This window comes from Mus pahari, chromosome 17, assembly GCF_900095145.1.
Source record: "Mus pahari chromosome 17, PAHARI_EIJ_v1.1, whole genome shotgun sequence".
In the NCBI taxonomy this organism is placed as follows: domain Eukaryota; kingdom Metazoa; phylum Chordata; class Mammalia; order Rodentia; family Muridae; genus Mus; species Mus pahari.
The window spans coordinates 41,516,524-41,538,473 of NC_034606.1; the positions used below are offsets into that span (position 1 = coordinate 41,516,524).

Below are 21,950 nucleotides of genomic sequence, written 5' to 3' on the forward strand. Positions count from 1 at the left end.
CACATGGTGGCTCATAACCATCCGTAACAAGATCTGACGCCCTCTTCTGGAGTGTCTGAAGACAGCTACAGTGTACTTACATATAATAAATAAATCTTTAAAAAAAAAAAGAAGAAAGAAAGGTCAGTCAGTCAGTCTCATTTTTAAGACATCCCCTGCTCTTTGGTAGCCTTTCCGGTGCAGGATCTTCTTGAATTTTGTTGCTCAGTGCCTCTCTGGCCTCACCCTAACCCAGCCCAATAATGCGGTTCTCTTCTCTTTGAGAACAGCAATGGCTTTGGGTTGAGCCCCTGGGGGAACCCTGTAATTGAAAAAACTGGAACCACTGAGCAAGAGTTCTTGGATACCAGCGCTCACTCGGACAGCCACGGTGGAAGAGCTGGGTCCCAGGGTAGGCTGTTGGAGACCAAGTAGTCTGTGCACTGATACAGAGGCAGGGCACCCATCAGCCTCAGTATTCTTCATGGGATCTCATGAAGCATGTTAAAGCAGAAGCTCAGCCATGGTTGATATCCAGAACTCCTAGGACAAGCACGGCCACTCCCGTTATCCAAGCTCTGACAGCCAGGTGAGCTCATTCTCAGATGGTCAACAGGAACTAACAGGCCCAGCGGCCCCACCCTTACATACCTGGCAGCCGACTCAGAATGTCAGAGGTCATGTATACCAGAGGTGAGTTGTGATGTGTGCTGCAGGTTCTGGAGACTCTGGTACTTCCAGCAGTAAGAGTCAGGCAGTGTGTTGCACAACAGTCTTCATCCAGTCACCTCTATTACAGATGAAAACTAAGGTAAAGAAGCTTGGCTTAGAGCTAAAAAATTTCCAAACTCATGTTCAACCAGCTATTGCTCACTACCTGTCTTTGTCGGGTACTCTGTCTGTCTGTCTGCCTAATGTGCATGTCAAGTATCATCAATAGTCACTGTCCACCTTGGGGTGTGTGTGTGTATGTGTTTATGTGTGTATATACATATTTGTTTTATGTAAATATGTGTTTTGCTTAAGTGTACTTCTGTATACCACGTATAAATCTGGTCTCTGCAGAGGCCAGAAGAAGGTGTCATATCTCCTGGAACTTGGGTTACAGGTGATTGTGAGCTGCCGTGTAGGTGCTAGCAATCAAACCCAGGTCCTCTGGAAAAGTACCCAGTAAGGTAGCCTGCTCTCCAGCCCCTCTTCCATGTTTTCTGAGGCAGGGTTTTTAACTGGCCAAGAGAGCTCACTGATGTAATAGGCTGGCTAGCCAGGGCTCCGCTTGCCTCTGCCTCTTCAATGCTGGGACTGCGTGTGCTCACCACTGTGCCAGCATTTGTGTGTGTGCTAATTCTTTTTCTGATTTGATTTTGTTTTTGAAACAGGGTTCCTCTGTGTAGCCCTGTGCTGGAACTCAGGTAGACCAAGCTGACCTCAAACTGAAAGAGATCCTCCTACCTCTGCCTCCCAACTGCTGGGATTAGAGAAGGGCACCACTTCTGGCCCCTGTCTTTCATTTTAAGATTTCTTGCTGGGCATGGTAGTTCCTGCCTTTAATCCCAGTATTCAGGAGGCAGGTAGATCTCTGTGAGTTTGAGGCCAGCCTGGTCTACATAATGAGTTCCAGGATAGCCAGGGCTACACAAAAAATAATATTGCTCCCCCCCCCCAATATTATTTTATGTACATGGATATTTTGCTAGTACACAGTATCTATGGAGGCCAGAAGAGGTTATCAGGCTCTGTGGAGCTGGAATACAGACAATTGTTGGCCACCAAGTATATCTGGGACTGAACTTAGGCCTTCTGCAAAAACAAGTGCCCTGACTGCTGAATGGGTGCTAGAGTTCTGTAAGCACTTTAGTAACTGAGCTAGCCATCTCGTCAGCATTTATTATGGGGTGTGTGTGTGTGTGTGTGTGTGTGTGTGTGTGTGTGTCCTGTGGCAGTGTACAGGTAGATGTCAAATGACACCTTTAGAAAAATCAGTTCTCTCCCACTGCCAGCTGGGTTTCAGGGATCAAACTCAGCTCTTTAGGCCTGGTGCCTTTGTGCATAGAGCCATCTCACCAGCCCTCCTCTTACCTTTTTAAAGCAGGATCTCACTAATTGACCCAACTGACATTGAATTTGTCATCTTCCTGTCTCAGTCTCTCAAGTAGCTAGGATTTCAAGCCTGTTCCTTCAGTCTTCCCTAGTCACGTGCTTTCTTAGTTTGATTCCCCCAGACACTTTTGCTGTGACTAGCTGACTCATAGTCAGAATGTCATTTGGGATTTGTACCTGAGGGTCCCTCCTTACCTCTCCACAGAGAAAGGAACCCGCAGTGATCTGTACACTGGTGGGCTCTGTGATCTGACCTGTGTACCTCTTCCTGCCGAGTAGAAGAAGAAGGTAGGGATTCAGGGAGATCCAGGAGCCAGAGGTCACTGCAGGCCTCCTTGGAAGAACGGATCCTCTGTGTTGTAGCATGCCTGCTAGAGGACTGTAGACATGCTAGAACATAGTTCCTCACTGAAATCATATCCAGCCTGGGTTAGATCACTTAGGGAAGAGTAGGTATGTATACAGGGAAAGCCAGAGTTTCAGGTTATGGATGTACTTCTCTAGGGGGAAGAACAACTCTCTTTGGATCACAGTGACTAGGCTAGGGCCTGCCTCTGGCAGCTGAATTTCTTCAAGTTGTAGCTGGAGAAGGAGGCTAGCCTCACAGACTGTTAGAGCAGAGGTACTCAGCCCCTGAACTTGGTGCCTGCAAGTCCTAAGTCCTGCCTGCTTTGATTCCAACCTTGTACACCGCGTGGTAAACAGAGTTGACTGGACCGTGTGTGGTGGCAGTGGAGGTTGGAGTTGCGGCCCTGACACTAAAGGAAAGTGCTGGTCCTGACACTTGTTTCAGTTCTCTAGCTTGCTGCTCCTAAAGCCCTAGCTTCTGGGACCCAGGAAATGGCCAGGCAGCTAAGCTCAAGAGAGGGGGCAAATACATCATCAGCCTCATTTGTGGAGATATAGAGAAACTAAAATGGCAAGGACTGTGGCTGAGTGGCACACTTCATGGAACACCATGGCTGTTAAGCTTCTGGAATCATGGAACCTTTGAGAAAATATGTATAGTTTCAGGTTGGCTCTGTGGAAACTAAGATGACAGACTGGGAATAAGAGTCACTGTTTACTAACAACTGTATTTCAGTTTACTAGCCAGGTTAGACAACCACTTCTGCCTGGTCATGGTTCCCTTAAATCCACTGACAGATTTCCACTGTATACAACAAGTTATAACACCCCTTTCTAAAACTGTTCATGGTCCACAAAAGAGGACCCATAAGCCACTGAGGTACAGAGATAAACATTGGCTTCATCACAACTTCACCAACTAGCCCTAGAAAATCATAATAGCTATTCAGGAATTCAGGAGTTAAAAAAAAAAAAAAAAAAAAAAAACATTGAGCAGCTCTCTCCAGCATTAGAAAGTAGGTAGATAAAAACTGAGGAAAGCCCACATTAAACCTTAATAAAATACAAGTTAGGAAGAAATAAGACTGACTGTTCAAAGATAGCAGGATAATTTACATAGAAAATCCTGAAGAACCTACATAACAGGTTGTGAGCTCACAAGATCCAAGGTCAGTACACAGAAGTGAATTATATATCTACATATGAACAATGAATTATTATTGAACTGTGGCGGGGCTGAAGAGAAGGCTCAGCAGTTAAGTGCTTCCTGATCTTACAGAGGACCCGGTTCCCAGTTCAGTTCTCATACCGTGACAGGCAGCTGACAAGCACCTGTCACCCCACGCCAGGGGATCTGAGACCCGCCTGGCCTCTTCAGGCATGTACACACGCACATGGTCTTTTTTTTTCTCTTGGTGAAATATTTTTAATAGTATCAGAAAACACAAGTCTTTGGCAGCCCCTGTGAGCCGGCAAGAGCTCCATCCTGAGGTGGAAATAGGGTGTGTTCTGAGTCCTGAGGGTGGATGGTGAAGGCCACCCAGAGTGTACTGCTGTTCTAGTCCAGAGACAGTCACAAGGCCCTGCGTCCTCCAGAGCCTGCAGGAGGACACCCTTATAATTCCCACTTGTGGTTGCTGCTATTCCGTGGTTAATCCCTGGTTTATAGCCGCATGGTTCCAGTCTGTCTGTCATGCTTGGCATTCTCCCTGAGTGACTACTTTATTTGGCTGTCTTCTTGTAAGAACATTAGTCCATTCAAATTAAGGATCCACTGTTCTCTACTATGATAGCACATCTGCAGCAACCCTATTCACAACCTATTCACAGGTAGTTGTGTTCTGAGGTGTGGAGGTTAGGGCTCGAATGTATCTCTCCTTTTTTTTTTTAATCCCTTATTCCTCTCCCCACCCCTACTATTTTTTTTCTTCCCACTATTGTACCATTGCACAAATCATTTCTTTCCTTTCATTTATTTTTCCATTATTACCCACTGAGTTCAATTAAGTCTTGTTTGTACATGCACAGGTGTGAGGTAATATTGGATTATAGATAACTTACCATTGGCTACACCCATTAAGAACAATGGCTCTACCCTCTCCTCCTCCCCCAGCTGCCACTACCAACCAGTAGCTCCTGAGCCTTGGTCGTGCTTCCTGTGCCCCTTCCCCGTCTGTGCTGGAATGTTAGCAGTGTCTCCTGATTACAGGCCAGCAACAGCTGCCATGCGCTCATCAATGCTAAGGCCAAACCATGTCCCATCTGCCCGTTTGTACATTCTTTCAGCTCTTTCATCAGTGACATTCCCTGAGCCTTGGTGTGGAGTAGAGTGGTCCAGATAATCTCTTTTAGGCCTGGGCACTGAACAGTCATTTGTTGAGTCTACCTTAACTATTGCCTACTGCAAAAATAAATTTTTTAAGCAAAGATTGAGAACAGTGTTAATCTATGGATATAAATATAAATATTTAGAAGACATTTTGATAACGTGTCCATTTGCAAACATCAGTACTAGATTCCCCTGGGACTTAAATCCCCAGTCCTGGGCTTTTGACCAGGTTTACAGTGTCAGGCGTAAATTTGAGTATGCCTCAAACTCAGAGGGGTTGCTTACTGCCTTATATTCTTGTCACTGTTGTACCATCAGACAAACCTTGCTCAGCAGGTCAGGGTTGTAGGATATAGGTCCTTCTAAGCAGCGTCCATAGATGAGGCATGAAAGCTTGCTAGCAGGAGTACATTTCTCCATGAGCTCCAACTTGATTTCCCTGTCTTGTAACCAAAGTATGTGGCATAGTCAACAATAAAGATGTTTTGGGTTATTTGTTTGCTGCGTTTTGGTTTTTCCAAACAGGGTTTCACTATGTAGCCCTGACTGTCCTGGACCTAACTCTGTAGATAGGCTGACCTTGAACTCAAAGAAGTCCACCTGCCTCTGCCTCCTGAGTTCTGGGATTAAAGATGTGCACCACCACCTGGCTGGGATGACATTCTTGCCAGACTGTCTCTACAGTGAGAGCATTGTCATGAGCAGTTATCACCTGCATTGTGCCCAGTGCCTCCATTTTTCTATTTTCTTTCCTTTAAAAAAAATTATTTATTATGTGTATGTGTGTGTGCTTATACGAATTCATGTGCAGGTGCCCGTGGAGGTCGAAAGGCATTTGGTGCTGGGTTGGAGTTAAAGCGCTTGTGTGCTGCCGTCTTCCGAGGGCATGCCCTACCCCTACCATCCCCAACTTTGATTTTGTTTTAGTGGTGGCAGTGGCTGTGGCAGCGGTGGCGGCAGTGGCGGTGGCATTGGTGGCGGGTTGTTGTTTCGGGTTGGGTAGTTTTGTTCGGTTGGTTTTTTTTGTTTTTGTTTGTTTGTTTGTTTGTTTGTTTTGAGATAGGGTCTCACTGTCATTTCACAGATTTACTTGTCAGATGTATAGCTAGCAAAGAATTTTTTTCCAGTTCTGAAAGTTCCTGTTTTACTCATTTAACAGTTTCCTTTACTATTTAAAACCTTTGAAATTTCATGAGGTCCTACTTGTCAGTTATTGGCCTTATTTCCTGAGCCACTAGCGTCCTCTTCAAGAAGTCCTTACCTAAAGTGCAGCCAACTTGTTTATGGTGAATGGTCTTTTAAATGTGTTCTTAAATTCAGTTCTCAAGAATTTTTGCATCTATATTCATACTGAAATTGGTCTGTAATTATTTTGAGGGGAAGTGGAGAGGTCCAGGACAAGGTATCTCTGTGCATCAGCCCTGGATGTCCTGGGACTCACTCTGTAGATCAGGCTAGCCTCGAAGTGCTGGGATTAAGGCATACACCCCCACTGCCTGGCTCTATTTTTTTTTTAATTTTTTTTTCCTTTTTACCTATTCTTACACAATTTCAGTCCGAGCTTCCCCTCCCTCCACTCCTCTCTTCTCTCCCAGATCTACTGTCCCTCCATTTCCTTTCAGAAAAGAGCAAGCTTCCTGGTGATAGGATCTGAACACAGCATTACATGGTCCCCGTAAGACTAGGCACAGTGAGGCAACCCGGCGGAAGAAAGGGGTCCTAGGAAGGCAGGTGACAGACACTCCTACTCCCATTACTAGAAGTCACACAAAAGCCAAGCTAAGCAGCCACAGGATGTTTGTAGAGGACCTAGTACAGACTCCGTGATTACCCCTCAGTCTGTGTGAGCCCCTTTGGACCCTTCTTAGTTGATTCTGTGGGTTGTGTTCTCCTAGTGTCCTTGACCTCTGTGACTCCTAGAGAGTCCTTCCTCCTCTTCTAAGGACTTCCTGAAGTTCCACCTAATGTTTGGATATGTGGGTCTCTGCATCTGCATCTATCAGCTGCCAGAGAAAGCCTCTGATGATTGAGCAGGACATCGTTAGCAATAATTTCATTGTCTTTTTTTTTTTTTTTAGTAAGTCATGGCCATCCTGGCAGTGTTGGGCATGATGGGCTCCCCTTTCATGATTTGGGCCTCAAATTTGATCAGTCATTGGCTGGCTAGTCCCATATGCTTTGCAGGCAGAGCAGGTGCCACAGTAAGCCTTACCTGGTGTCTTAGGGCTTCAGGGCTGTGGAGAAACACCATGACCAAGGCAACACTTAGGAGGGACAACATTTAATTGGGGCTGGCTTATAGGTTCAGAGGTTCAGTCCAGTATCATTATGGCGGGAAGCATGGCAGCATCCAGGCAGGCTGGAGGAGCTGAGACTTCTACCTCTTCTTCTGAAGGAATCTAGAAGACTGGCTTCCAGGCAGCTAGGAGGGTCTCAAAGCCTATCCCCTCAGTGACACACTTCCTCTGACAAGGTCACACCTTCTAATAATGCCACTCCCTGAATATACCAAGCATATTCAAACCTCCACATCTGGTTACAGGACATGGCTAGGTAAGGCCCCATATCCCCCATTGCCTGGAGTCCTTGCTAGGGTCACCATCATAAATTTTCACTGCTCTGTTTGCACAAAGCCCCCTAGCCCAGTCATCTCTTCTTCTGATCCTCCTTCCCCAACCTGACTCTTCTCATGCACACACTCCCCCACTCCACCCGCAAATCTATTTCCACCTCCCATGGAGACTTAGCTGTGCCCCTTGAGCCCTCCTAATTACTTAGTCTCTGTGGGTCTCTGGATTCTATTGTGATTATCCTTAACTGCTAATATCCATTTATAAGTGAATCTTTCTAGGTCTGGATTGTTTTGTTCAGGGTGACTTTTTTTTTCCCTAGTTTTATCTACTGCCTGCAAATTTGATGATGTCATTTTTTTTTCTAACAGGTGCATAATACTCCATTACATAAATACATCACACGTTCTTTATCCATTCTTCAGTTGAGAGACATCTAGGTTGTTTGCAGATTCTGGCTATTACAAATAAAACTGCAGGCTGGAGAGATAGCTCAGCGGTTAAGAGCACTGACTCCTCTTCCAGAGGTCCTGAGTTCAAATCTCAGCAACCACATGGTGACTCCCAACCATCTGTAATGAGATCAGATGCCCTCCTCTGATGTGTCTGAAGACAGCTACAGTGTACTTACATATAATAAATAAATCTTAAAAAACAAAAACAAAAACAAAAACCCTGCTATGAGCATAGTAGCAAGTATCCTTGTTGAGTGGTGGAGCATCTTTTGGATATGTGCCCAGGAGTGGTGTAGCTGGGTCTTGAAGTAGAACTATTCCCAGTTTTCTGAGAAACCACTAAATTGATTTCCAAAGTGGTTGTACAAGTTTGTATTCCCATCAGCAGTGAAGGAATGTTCCCCTTTCTAGACATCCTCAACAGCATGTGCCATCATTTGAGCTTTTGATCTTAGCCATTCTGACCGGTAGAAGATGGAATTGTTTTGATTTGCATTTCCCTGATGGAACTGAGGACTTTTAACATTTCTTTAAGTGCTTCTCGGTTATTTGAAATTCCTTTGTTGAGAATTCTGTTTAGCTCTGTACCCCATTTTTTAATAGGGTTATTTGGGTTGTTGGTGTCTTAACTTCTTGAGTTCTTTATAAATTTTGGATATTAGCCCTCCATCAGATGTAGGTTGAAGATCCTTTCCCAGTCTGTAGGCTGCCGTTTTGTCCTTTGCCTTACAGAAGCTTTTCAGTTTCATGAGGTCCCATGTATCAATTGTTGATCTGAGAGCCTGAGCCACTAGTGTTCTGTTCAGGAAGTTGTCTCCTGTACCAGTGAGTTCAAGGCTATTCCCCACTTTCTGTTCTGTTAGATTACTGTATCTGGTTTTATGTTGAGGTTCTTGATCCAATTGGACCTGAGTTTTGTGCAGGTGATGGATAAGGATCTATTTGCAGTCTTCTGCATGTAGGCACCCAGGTAGACCAGCACCATTTGTTGGAGATGATTTTTTTTTCCATTGTATGGTTTTACCTTCTTTTGTCAAAAATCAACAGTCCATAGATGTGTGGGTTTATTTCAGGGTCTTTGTTTTTCCATATGAAATTGAGAATTGTCCTTTCAAGGTCTGTGAAGAATTGTATTGGAATTTTGATGGGGATTGTATTAAGTGTATAAATTGCTTTTAGTAGGATGGGCATTTTTACTGTGTTAATTCTACAGATCCATGAGCATAGAAGATCTTTCCATGATATTTCCCTTCAATTTCTTTCTTTAAAGACTTGATGTTTTGGTTATACACGTCTTTCATTTGATTGGTTAGGGTTATCCCACGAGGTTTTGTACTGTGGCTCTTGAGAAGGCTGTTGTTTTCCTGACTTCTTTCTTAGTCTGTTTGCCATTTGTATATAAGAGGGCTACAGTTTTTTGTTTGGTTGGTTGGTCAGCTTTTTTTGCTGAAGGTAGATTGTTTGTTTGTTTGTTTGTTTGTTTGTTTCAAGGCAGGGTTTCTCTGTTAGCCCTGTCTGGAACTCACAGAGATCCACTGCCTCTGCCTCTCAGGTGCTGAGATTAAATAGACACTTGGCTTTATCTGTGCTTTTATCTGTTTTGGGTATGAGGGTAATACTTACAAGAGTTTGGTTAGGCCGGGCGTGGTGGCGCACACCTTTAATCCCAGCACTTGGGAGGCAGAGGCAGGCGAATTTCTGAGTTTGAGGACAGCCTGGTCTACAAAGTGAGTTCCAGGACAGCTAGGGCTACACAGAGAAACGCTGTCTCAGAAAAAAAAAAAAAAAAACAACAACAACAACAACAACAAAAAAAGAGTTTGGTTAGGGCTGGAGAAACAGCTCAGTGGCAAAAAATGTGTACTCCTCTTACAAGGGATCCAAGTTTCATTCCCAGCCCCCGCATCACACAGCCCCTAACTGCCTATAACTCCAGCTCCAGAGGGATCCAGTATCTTTGGCCTCCGTGAGCACCTTCAGTCATGTGCACATACTCAAACAGATCTACATCATTAAGAGGAAAGTGTACCTGGGTGGTGGTCCTTCCCTTGATGTCTTCTAGAATAGTCTGAAAAGCTTTGGTGTCAGTAAATCTGGTAAAATGTACCAATAAACCATCATCCTGGATATTCTATGTCTTTTGGAAGTTTTTTAATTACTGCTTGAATTTCACTTTTTGTTATAGATCTAGATTACTTATCTTGATTTAATTCAGGTGGGTGATATGTGTCTCAGAATGATGATCCATCTTTTCCTTTTAGCTACTTGGTCAGAGGTTTGTCAAGCTTTTTATTTGCTTTGTTTTATTTTGCTTAGAGTCTTTCTACATAACCCTGGCATCCTTGAAATTCACAATATAGACTAGGTTGGTCTTGAACTGACAGACATCTACCTGCCTCTGCCTCTCACCCAAGTACTGGGATTAAAAGAATGTGCCACCATGCCTAGCAGTGGGTTTGTCTTCCCTATCCTTTCAAAGAACCCCCTCTTTTTTTTTTTTTTTTTTCATTCTATTCTTTATATTCAAGTTTTTTGGTTTTGTTTGGCCTTTTAGATTTTTTTTTTCTCCATTTCACTAATTTCTAAACTAAGATTAAATAAAGATTTGGGGTTTGGCTTATTTTTTTTTTCTGGGGCTCTAAGATGCATCATTAAGTTACTTATTTGAGGTGTATACTAATGCCTGATGTTTTGTTGGTTTTGTGGTATTTGGGCTTTTTCCTTTCTGTCTTAACTGCTATTCTAGTCTACTGTGACTTATTCCTTCCTTTGGCTTCATGGATGCTCTCCTTTTCCTTGAAGGACTCCGTGAAGTGTGTTCTGTAGATATTACTGATCATAAACTCCTTTACACCGTTTTCTTTCTTCTTCCGTTATGCCAGATAGTTTTGCTGGATAGAGCAGTCTGGACTGACTTGAAAACTTCAAAACTTGAAATACATCCTTCTAGCTGGGTGGTGGTATACACCTTTAATCCCAGCATAGGTGGGTCTCGGTGAGGTCAGGTTTAGCCTGGTCTATGGAGTGAATTCCAGGACAGCCAGGGCTACACAGAGAAACCCTGTCTTAAACCCCCACCCCACCCCCTGGCCAAGAAAACAAAACAAAACAAAACAAACTCCTTTTACAGTTGCTCAAGTGAGTTAAGTATTAAATACAGCCTCCATTGGTATTCTAGAGTAGTATTTTCATGGAACCTGCACACATCTCCCTATGTAGTTTACATTATTCCTGGATGGTTTATAGTAAGTACTATGACATAAATGCTATATGGATACTTTATGATTATTTGGATAGTTGATAATGGCAAAACCAAGCCTGACTGTGTGACATGCGGAGGCAGTTCCTTTAGTACCTTAAGTTGCCTGTTGGTAGAATCGAGAGGTAGGGAATTTTTTTTTCAGAAGTAATTTCCAGTCATGTCTTTATCTCCTGTTTCCCTATTTTCTTTCATCTATTAATTAAAAAAAAAAAAAAAGTAGGTGGAGAGATGGCTCAGCAGTTAAGAGCACTGACTGCTCTTCCAGAGATCCTGAGTTCAAATCCCAGCAACCACACGGTTCACAACCATCCATAATGAGATCTGATGCCCTTTTCTGGTGTCTGAAGATAGCTACAGTGTACTCACATATAATAAATAAATCTTTTTTTTTTTTTTAAGTTCCCTCATTGTTTTGTCCTTGCACTCGAATGTACTCTTGTGCTCACTGATGAGCATTCCATGGTGGGTTGGAGGCAGTCTCCCTTGGGACAGTTACGTTAGTAACGCTCTGTTTAGTGCTCCTTCTTTTGCTGCTTCAAACATTATTTCCTTGTTTCTCTGAGCGTATTTATTGTTTGACCTGTCTGAGTGTTTTCCCTGCCTATATGAAAGTGCACTGCATTCATGCCTGGTGCCCATGGAGGCCAGAAGAGGGTGCCAGATCCCCCGGAACTGGAGATAAGAGACTTGTAAACTGCTCTGTAGGTGCTCTATAGAAGACCGAACCTTGTCCTCTGCAGAACAGCAGCTGCTCTAACTGCTGAGCCATCTCTGTCCCTTCAGCATGTTTAAGGCAACATTGTATCTTTTGTTAAGTTCATTGTCTTGTCCTTCCTGAGCAGTCGCTGCTGTTCCTCCTTGTCCACCATTTGTGAGTCACACCTCAGTTTCTGTTGGTCTTGCATTTTCTGTCACTAGTGTATTATGGGACTCAATGGTGGCTAAATCATCTTGCTTGCTTACTGCTTGTGACTTGGCCAGGCTGCTTCAGAAAGACTGCTTCTCCTTGATGACATTCACTACCTCGCAGTTGTCGCATTCAGCATTGAAGCACCAGCAGTTACTGCCTGGACTTGCTGCTCTTTCATGTAATGCTCTGGGACACGGGTTATTGGGCAGTCAGATCTGGTTAAATTTGTAAGCATTAGCGAGGTTGTCAGGCTGCTTTTCTTGGGGTATTTCAGTGAGTTCATTGAGCAAAAGCGGATTTGAGTTAGTCTTACATTCTAATCCCAAAGGGCTCTTTTCAGCTTACTTGTCCCATCTAGGCAGGCTGGCCTGGAGCTCTACTCACGTAGTGTTGGCGCACACTAGGGCTTGAGCTTCCCAATACTGCTTGACCTCAAATGAGCTAGACCACCTTCCTCATGGACTGTAGCTGCTGTACTTCACAGCTGGACACTGTGCATGTTCTGTCCTTCCTGCCGTCTAAGGTGAGGGTGGTTGGACCTGGTCTTCTCTGCCCCTGGGACTAGGGTCTCTTATCCAGGAACACCGTGGGGTGGAAGACCTGTTCAAGCAGTAATGTGATGTCTTTAACCTACGGATAGAGAAGACGCATCCTTCCAGAAGTATCCATGACAAAACTAAGAAGAGGGATCCCTACAATTTACCCAACCTTCCAGGGTGCAACATATGATATGGGTGTTAGTGGCAGGGACAGTAGAGTATAGTGTGTGAACGATGTTCACTGATCCAATGGGTTCTCGTGGTTTCATTGGCCTGCTTGCAAGTCCCTTCTCCCCTGGTCCGGCGTTTGGCAGTTGGATTGTGGGGTGACTGTGTATGAATCCCATTTAGTTTTTTCCTGTTTGAAGTTGATTTTGTTTCTTGGATGTTTTTCGTCAAATTTGGTATGTTATTGATCAGTTTTCCTAACTATAGTCATTTGTCTAGTCTCATCTTCTGAGATACCCATTAAGCATTGAAGGATTGATGATGCCTTACAGGTCTTTCTCAGCTCTGTTTATTGTATTCACTTAGTCACTGTTCTATTGCTGTGAAGAGACTCCAGGACCACAGCAACTCTTGAAAGAAAGAACATTTCAGGCTGTAGAGATGGCTCAGTGGTTAAGAACACTGACTGTTCTTCCAGATGACCTGAATTCAATTCCCAGCAAACACATGGTGGCTCACAACCATCTGTAATAGGGGGTCTGGTGCCCTCTTCTGGTGTGTCTGAAGAGAATAAGGATGGTGTGCTCATATGCATAAAATAAATAAATCTTTAAAAAGAGAGAGAAAAAGTAACATTCCGCTGGGGGTTTGCTTACAGTTTTAGAGAGTTCGTCTGTTGTCATCAAGGCCAGGAGCATGGGGGCATGCATGGTACTGAATGGTAATTTTTCAATGGTAATTGAAAGTTATGTCCTGATGCAGAGACAGACAGACAGATGGACAGACAGACAGGCAGACTGAGTGACTGGGTCTGGAATAGGCTTTTAAAATTTGAAAGCCTACTCCCAATGGCTGTCTTCAGTCTATAACCTCAGTTGGCTCTTCTTGAGTTCCCAGGTGAATTTTTAACCTGAGTTGTGCTTTACAAATCCAGAATATCAACTTGGTATTTCCTTTTCGCTTCTTACTGCTTTACTGAGACTCTCCATTAGGAGGACTTATACCTAGTCCTCCATGTACAGTTGTTCAGGTCTTTGGCCGTTCTAAAACTTAGAATCTGTGTTCTCATGAGTCCAACATTGGGGGTATATTGGTTACTCTTTTCTTTTCTTTCCTATTCTAAACTAGTTTTTCTTTTTAATTAAATTTATCTAAAATAAAGAGGATTCATAATGGTTACTTCATAATCCAACTGCAAACTCAAGACCAGGGAAGGCCCTTGCAGGCAGCAAAGTCATATCCATATCAGTTTAAGTGTGCACATACATGTGCATAGAAGTTAGAGGACAACTTGTGAAGTCAGGCCCCTCCTTCTCCTGTGTGGGTACCAGGGATTGAACCCAGGCTGTCAGGCTTGGCAGTGGTTGCCTGCCGAGCCATCACACCAGTCCCAGCCGTAGCTTTGCTTAAATGCCTCGTTTTTGACTGTTAGTATGTGGTGGCTGCTGGGAAAGCGCACTGTCCCCTCATCTCTCACTTTTGTCATTGTGCCATTGTTGGTTCTGATGACTTCCCTGGACTAATTATGTCCTAATTATGTTCTTGGTGGCCATTGCACTTTGCCCTTCTTACTTAATTGAGTAAGTCGAGCTGAAATTTCCTTTAAAAAAACTGGAGCCAGTCTTTCCTGGGGCCTCTCTGTATATGCTGACTCCTGTCTTTTAACATTTAGCCTGCGAGTGACAACCCAACTTTCTACCCGCTTCTCCTTCACGCCAGAGGGAGAGCAAGCTTATGGCCTTCATATGTCTTCCTGAGCATGCTCACAGCTCTGATGTGTACATAGCCTTTGAATTCCCAAGAATATTTCAGAGTCCATAATGATCCCTCATTCACAACCTTTTAAGGTTTCTAGCTAGCCTGTGCTATATATATATTATCTTAGCAGCTGAGAGCAATCTTCTTCTACATGCTTCTTTATGTCTCTGAATTGGGACAGCCTTAGGTCCAGCAAAGGCAGCCTTACTTTGAGAGTCTTCTTGCACCAAGACCTTGAGCGAGCTCTCACCCATGTTCTTACTGCTATTGCTTCCATGAGTCTCACAGCTGAGGGGGAAGAATGGGGACTAAACAATTACGAGCCTCTTGCTCTCACTGATAGCACACTTCCTACCTACGCTTCCCCTGCTGCTTAGGATTCTCTTCCTCCTGTGTCCACTTGCCCTACTGCTTCTGTTTAAGCCTGTCTCACTGCTCTGCGTGTTGGAAAGAGCCATGGTGCTAATCCAGTACCTTGGGATTCTTTTGATTTATTCTGTCTGTATTGTAGTTCTCCCACCCCAATGAAGAGACTAGTTCCTTAGCTGCTTGGTCTTACACATCCACGAGAATACTGTCCCCTACCCACTGTGGGGCCTCCTCACTCCAGGATCAAATGCCTGAGTTGCCGTGGCCCTTCAGCCCCTCCTAGTGGTTCTGACTGTGTTCAGGAAAGCACCAGTACATAAGTACAGCCCCAGTACTTAACAGTTTTCATTTAAGCTGAAAAAGAATAAGGTGGTATTTCTGATCAGGACTGTCTTCCAGAGCAGCAACAACTTCATTCCTGTTTTGACTCCCACAGTTCTGTGTGTGTGTGTGTGTGTGTGTGTGTGTGTGTGTGTGTGTGTGTGTGTGTGTGTTCTTGAGCATATATGTGTGTGCCACATGTATGCAAGAAGCCATGAAGGACAAAAAAGGGCATCAGGTCATGTAAAACTTGGAATTACCGGCAGTTGTGGGTTGACATATGAGTGCTGGGAAACAAACCCAGGTCCTCTATAAGAATAGTAAGCACTCTGAGCTATGTCTCCAGCTGATCTTAGCTATTCTTAAAGAAAAATTGCTGATTAAACTAGTCAGTCCCTAGAGATGACCAGAATGCTGTGGGTGATTTATGAGTCTTAACCTAGCAACTAAAACCTGTCAGGAAGTTAAGCTCCTGTCTCTGGCTTCATGGTGCTCACTGCTCAGACCTAGGTTCCATGGCCTGGATACCAGCCATAGAGTCCTAAGGTGGAGCTCACCTCCTGCTGCTACCATAGAGGGAGAATGTGCAATTCCCACCACACATGGAGAGACACCTCAGCCCACAGTGGAACTATGATGGTGTCTGCTACATATGACCTGCCTATGTGTCTCCTGACAGAGTGGGAACAGCTTCCACGTGTTTGACCAGGGCCAGTTTGCCAAGGAGGTGCTGCCCAAATACTTCAAGCACAATAACATGGCTAGCTTCGTGCGGCAGCTCAACATGTGTAAGTACCTCTCTCGGGATGCTGTGCTTGCTTCCCTAGGTGTGGAGAAACAGACCCTAGCCCATTTCTAAGAGATGGAGGCCTGGGTTGGCTGAGGAAGGGTCCTCATGAGTTTGAGCCTGAATTCTCCAGGGAAGAGTGTAGGCTATGAGGCCCTAACCTAGTGGCCACACTTCCATTTGCAAGAGGGGAAGCTGTGCGGGGACAGGGTCTTTTCCAACCAAGAATAACTTGCTATGGTAAATGGACATCAGTCAGAATCTCGTACAGTTTTCTAGGAGGCCCCTTGCCTGCCCTAGGTCATGGGTAGGCTGTTGAAGGTCTGGTCCCTGGCCCTCAAACAGAACTCCCCATATACACAGATGGCTTCCGAAAAGTAGTCCACATTGAGCAGGGTGGCCTGGTCAAGCCTGAGAGGGATGACACCGAGTTCCAGCATCCTTGTTTCCTGCGTGGACAGGAACAGCTCCTTGAGAACATCAAGAGGAAAGTGACCAGCGTGAGTCATCAGCCCTGAGTACAGCCCCTCCCTGCCCTAAAATATCCCTGCAGGCTATGGGCTGGGAGCAGTATTTAGGTGATGCTGAAGGACTAACCTAAAAGCTTAGCCTGTGTTCATCTGACTCTGATCCCCTCCCCCTTCCCAGTGTTACCCAGGCTCTCCTCACTCCCTGGATGCCTAGGTGAATCTCAGGAGCCTACCACACTCCAGAGCCACTTTCCACTCTTGTATGCCCCACCCCTTAGGTGTCCACCCTGAAGAGTGAGGACATAAAAATACGCCAGGACAGTGTCACCCGGCTGTTGACAGATGTGCAGCTGATGAAGGGGAAACAGGAGTGTATGGACTCCAAGCTCCTGGCCATGAAGCAGTAGGTCCCAAGGCTCAAGAGGGTGGCCAGGTTGCTTTGGGTCTCCTACCCCATCCTGCAGAGCCATTCAAGCCTCCTTCCCTACCCCACCCCCAGCCTGCCTTCATTGTTTCTATGGAAACCCTGTTTTGTACATCTCCAGACACAGAGTGGGGTTGGAGGTCTCCTACTGCACCCACTTCTCACTCCCCAGCTGGGCTTCGCATTTTCAGGATTTGAGCACACAAAGCCCATTTCCAGGTGCCTCCCTGAAAACCAGGGCTGACAGGAGCTGACCACAGCAGTCCTTGGGCCAGACCTCTCCACGGTTCTCTAGTCACAGTGACTCCAACTCCCCTTTATCACTCACTCAGCACAGTGTCACAGTTCACAGCTGCCTTCTACCCCAAAATTGAGGGTAATCCGTAGTTTAAGATCTTTCCCAGAGTACTGTTCTATGTGCCTAGCCAGTATGTGACAGATGCCCCATTGTGGCTAGGATCCTAAGGTACCATCAGATTCTATCCATGCCCTCCCTCAGCCCTGGCTGACATTTGAAGCCTGCCCTGTAAGTAGAGCGGATTTAGGGAATCAGTTGTGCAGTGAGCCCTCATCTGGTCCAGCCCTGTCCATCAACAGCCTGATTCTCTGGCTCTTCTAATGTGGCCCAATTGACCCAGCAATGTGTTGCAGCGAGAACGAGGCCCTGTGGCGGGAGGTGGCCAGCCTTCGGCAGAAGCATGCCCAGCAGCAAAAAGTTGTCAACAAGGTGGGCAGGGCTGGTGGTAGGTGGGTCCCCTCCATGACTGGGCCAGGGTGACAGTATCCTTTCTGCCCCACAGCTCATTCAGTTCCTGATCTCACTGGTGCAGTCAAACCGGATCCTGGGGGTGAAGAGAAAGATGTGAGGCCCTGGGAATGTCTACACTGTCCACTCTGACCCTGCGCTTTGGTGTCCTCTGCTTGCTGTATATCCTGGGCACCACCAAGGTCTGTGTAGGCAGTTGACCTGTCTCTTCCCTACAGCCCTCTGATGTTGAGTGACAGCAGCTCAGCACACTCTGTGCCCAAGTATGGTCGACAGTACTCCCTGGAGCATGTCCATGGTCCTGGCCCATACTCAGTAAGCACCAAGCTCCATGGGACTGCCAGTAAGTGTGTAGTGGGTGCTGGGTGGCCCAGGCTACCACAGGTATGCCTTGCATGTGGCCTTTGTCTCTAATTGCAGGCTCCATCTCCAGCCTACAGCAGCTCTAGCCTTTACTCCTCTGATGCTGTCACCAGCTCTGGACCCATAATCTCCGATATCACTGAGCTGGCTCCCACCAGCCCTTTGGCCTCCCCAGGCAGGAGCATAGATGAGAGGTGGGGCTGCAGGACCTTTATCCCTCCTATCTATCACCTTAGTGGGTCAGCCTTTATGACATTGGGCAAAGCTGAAAATGGGTGGAACTAACTTAGGCTCCTTCTAACATGTCTGTCATTGTCTAATATGTTCAGGCCTCTGTCCAGCAGCACTCTGGTCCGTGTCAAGCAAGAGCCCCCCAGCCCACCTCACAGCCCTCGGGTACTGGAGGCGAGCCCTGGGCGCCCATCCTCCATGGATACCCCTTTGTCCCCAACTGCCTTCATTGACTCCATCCTTGGAGAGAGCGAGCCTACCCCTGCTGCCTCAAACACCGCCCCTATGGACACAACCGGAGCCCAAGCCCCCGCACTCCTGACCCCCTCCACCCCTGAGAAGTGCCTCAGCGTAGCCTGCCTAGACAAGTGAGTGCTTTGCCCACCCTGCCTCCGTATAGCCTCTGAACCCCAACAAGCATGGGATTTCCTCAGGCTGGACACAGGGTATCTGTGTCTTAGCGAGGCATAACCCCTGCAGTTTGCTGAGGGTGATGGGTTGAATCTGTTGTTCCTCAAGACCTGAGTGAGGTTGAAGCTGGGGAGGGAGACCAACCACATCACTAGAAATGGGATATGCCCCTTCCTCCTGGGCCACCCTTACTACTGCCATCACCCTCTCTTATGGCAAGCCCCAAGATCTTTGGATCTGTCATTCTCCCTAGTCCTGACACAGGAAATGAGCCAAGGCCCAGCCTTGACCACCACCCCTCAGGCACATCCCAAAAGCTGAGTGAGCGAGGACGGTGGGCATAGATCCCCCCGTCCCCCGCCTGCAATGGGGGGGCTCTTGTCTTTGTATCTTGCAGTTTGGCTCGCGCTCCACAGATGTCTGGGGTTGCCCGCCTCTTCCCCTGCCCCTCTTCCTTTCTGCATGGCCGAGTCCAGCCAGGGTTAGCGCTGCCCCACTTGGGAGGGAGGAGGACTCCGCCAGGCCCCCTCCCACAGCCATGGACCAGTTCCCAACCTGGGCATAGCACTTGTCCTGCCTGGCGAAGAGCACCAGGGGATGGTCTCACAGGCTCTGCATCTCCAAACTACCCTTTGCACAAGCCAATGGCTGTAACAGGGACAAGTGTCCTGCCTGCCCCAGCTACCAGTACAGGCTGCTACCATGAGCTTCCTGTCAGAATAGGGTAGGCCGCACCTACAGAGTCATTTTAACTGCCTTGCTCAGGCTCAGGTGTGTCCATGGCCTACGGCCTTCTGGTCTACCATGCCAAGTACAGTCCTGCTTCCTCTCCTTACTCTCTTCCTGGTGCACTTGCAAGATTGTCAAACCTGAAAAATCTGCCCTCCTATCCATCTGCAGAGCCAATGCCCCTTGTCTGTTTTCTCCACCTCCCTCTTGGCCCAGCCTTAGTAACTACTAAAGCCTCCTAGGATGTCCTGCCCATGGGCCATGCTGTATCCCACCCTCAGCAGCCACGGAGGGCAAGCTTACTACTTGTCCTTTCGGCATCTTCCCAGAGATACACATACAGTCCCCCCAGCCCATACCGGCTATGCAGAAGGACCTTGCTTGGGGGGCTGCAACCAAAGGGGAGCCCTTCTCCAGCAGGAGTGCGGCTGGGTGGGAGCCTGGGGCACTAGTTCACCTGCCCACTTGCCCTGGGCCAGGAACGAGCTAAGTGATCACCTGGATGCCATGGACTCCAACCTGGACAACCTGCAGACCATGCTGACAAGCCACGGCTTCAGTGTGGACACCAGTGCCCTGCTGGACGTGAGTCTGGTTATCCCTACCCACCCTCCTCCATCCTGCCCACAAGCTAGCCCTGACTTCCCTCCCTCCTCCTGCAGCTGTTCAGCCCCTCGGTGACCATGCCCGACATGAGCCTGCCTGACCTGGACAGCAGCCTGGCCAGCGTGCGTAGGCGGGCAGGGTGGGGGGCAGAGGGGGCCATCAACAACCCTCACTGTGTTCCCTGTCCCACAGATTCAGGAGCTTCTATCTCCACAAGAGCCTCCCAGGCCTATTGAGGCAGAGAACAGTAACCCCGACTCAGGTGAGAGCTAAGCTTCTGCGCTACCCCCAACCCTCTCCTCCAAATTGCCCACCCCACCATCCTGACCCCATTTCCCACAGGAAAGCAGCTGGTGCACTACACAGCTCAGCCTCTGTTCCTGCTGGATCCTGATGCTGTGGACATAGGGAGCAGTGAGCTGCCTGTGCTCTTTGAGCTGGGGGAGAGCTCCTACTTCTCTGAGGGAGATGACTACACAGACGATCCCACCATCTCTCTTCTGACGGGCACTGAACCCCATAAAGCCAAGGACCCCACTGTCTCCTAGAGCTCTCAGGAGTTGTCAGGCTGGCTTGTGCCTGGCCCCCAACCTATCCCTAGGACATGGCTGGTCCTAGGGAGACAAGACAGTTGGGTAGTCCAGGGGACCCTAGGTCAAGCCACCATGACCACAGTGGAGCACAGATGGAACTTGGTCCTGGGCAGTACCTTGGATCAGGAGGAAGATCCTGAGGGCTGCATACCTGCTGCCTTTACCCCAGCCCCAGGTCTACTCCCTGGTCACAGCTTCACAGCCACACTTGGACTGACCCTGCAGGTTGTTCATAAAATTGTATTTTGGATTTTTACATGAGAGTCCCCTTTAACCCTTCACATATATATATATATATATATATATATATATATATATATATATATATATACACACACACACAAAGATGGGTAGATGATAAACAGACAGGTTCTACTGTGACCTCCTGTGTGTTTCCTCTTGCCCTGAGGGATCCAGATGGTGGGGATGCAGGCAAGGGGTTCAGGGCTCACTACATGTCTCCTTAGAAAATCCTTGCGATGCTTCCTAGGCTCCCGTTGATGTCACAGAACTAGTATTTGCTCACAGCTTTTTCTTTATGGGACCAGAAAGGACAATCTGCCCCATGTTGTCAGCAAGACTGTTCTGCATGGTCATGCTGGACATATTGGCAGAGCCAGGCCCCCGTATCTATCAGGTACTGGACTGGTTCTGAATTTGTCCCTGCTGTCTTAGACTGGGGAAAAACAGGTGTGAATGGCCTCACAGGTGGTCTAGGGTAGGCTGTGGTGCATACCTTGTGTTCTGCGCAGCTGATTGTACTGTTCACCCTGACTTACACCAGGTAACCACCTAACTGCAGGTTAGGGTCTGTAGCCTAGCAGATTCTAGCAGTTGACAAGCACAAACCTCACCAAGTCAAGGATGAGGACTGTGGATTGTCAAAAAGACTCCTATGTAAAAGCCTTCTGTCTAATTTGGCAGCTACTAGAACTTGGGGGCAAAGTATCCCTCTGTTCAGAGCTCTCTCTACTGTTAGAGCGAAGGGTAGTTTAGAAGAGTGGGCCAAACCCAGTCAAGTTTGGCCTCTGCAGCACAGCCTGGAGCCACTAGACCAACTTGTTGAGCAGCCTGATCCCAAGGAGTTGAGACAGATCCTAAGGTACAATGTGTGTAATTCCTGGGCCCCAGGCAGTCAGTGTGCAAATGTCCTCTCATGGTTGGCTCCACCTCTAAAAGTGTGGATTTACATTTGTACTGGTCCTGCATGAATTAGCAGGGTAGGATAAGAACTCGCTGAGCTTTCCTGAGCAGTGATATTGCTGCACCCCTGCAAGTTGCTGCCACCTACTGTGTCCTGTTCTGCAGCTGAACAGCTTTGTCCACACAGTCCATGAGGTTGTAAACAGCAGCCATGTAACCCCAATCCTTCCAGCTCCACCTGAGATGGAGCCTAAGGATTTCAGTCCCTAAAATAGCACATATAGGTGCAGGTCATCCTCAGCAGCCTCCACAACCCCTG

The 21,950-nt window shown here is 47.0% G+C and overlaps 1 protein-coding gene across 4 annotated transcripts in view; it reads left to right on the plus strand.

Annotated features, from left to right (window-relative positions):
• The window catches only part of Hsf1 (heat shock transcription factor 1), a 24,689-nt gene extending 3,462 nt beyond the window's left edge, over nt 1–21,227 (plus strand). Inside the window, exons 2-14 of one of the 4 annotated variants that reach the window (XM_021216230.2) lie at nt 15,788–15,896; nt 16,259–16,395; nt 16,644–16,768; nt 17,441–17,516; nt 17,590–17,651; nt 17,774–17,870; nt 17,976–18,112; nt 18,248–18,517; nt 18,958–19,041; nt 19,769–19,874; nt 19,952–20,017; nt 20,088–20,157; nt 20,238–20,763. In XM_021216230.2, coding sequence (XP_021071889.1) covers nt 15,788–15,896; nt 16,259–16,395; nt 16,644–16,768; nt 17,441–17,516; nt 17,590–17,651; nt 17,774–17,870; nt 17,976–18,112; nt 18,248–18,517; nt 18,958–19,041; nt 19,769–19,874; nt 19,952–20,017; nt 20,088–20,157; nt 20,238–20,443 — 1,545 coding nt within the window. In that variant the 3' untranslated portion in view covers nt 20,444–20,763. Of the gene's footprint in view, nt 1–15,787; nt 15,897–16,258; nt 16,396–16,643; nt 16,769–17,440; nt 17,517–17,589; nt 17,652–17,773; nt 17,871–17,975; nt 18,113–18,247; nt 18,518–18,957; nt 19,042–19,768; nt 19,875–19,951; nt 20,018–20,087; nt 20,158–20,237 lie in introns of all 4 variants that reach the window. The other 3 variants (XM_021216232.2, XM_021216231.2, XM_021216233.1) reach the window with 3 other exon arrangements.
• Nucleotides 21,228–21,950: the final 723 nt, after the last annotated feature.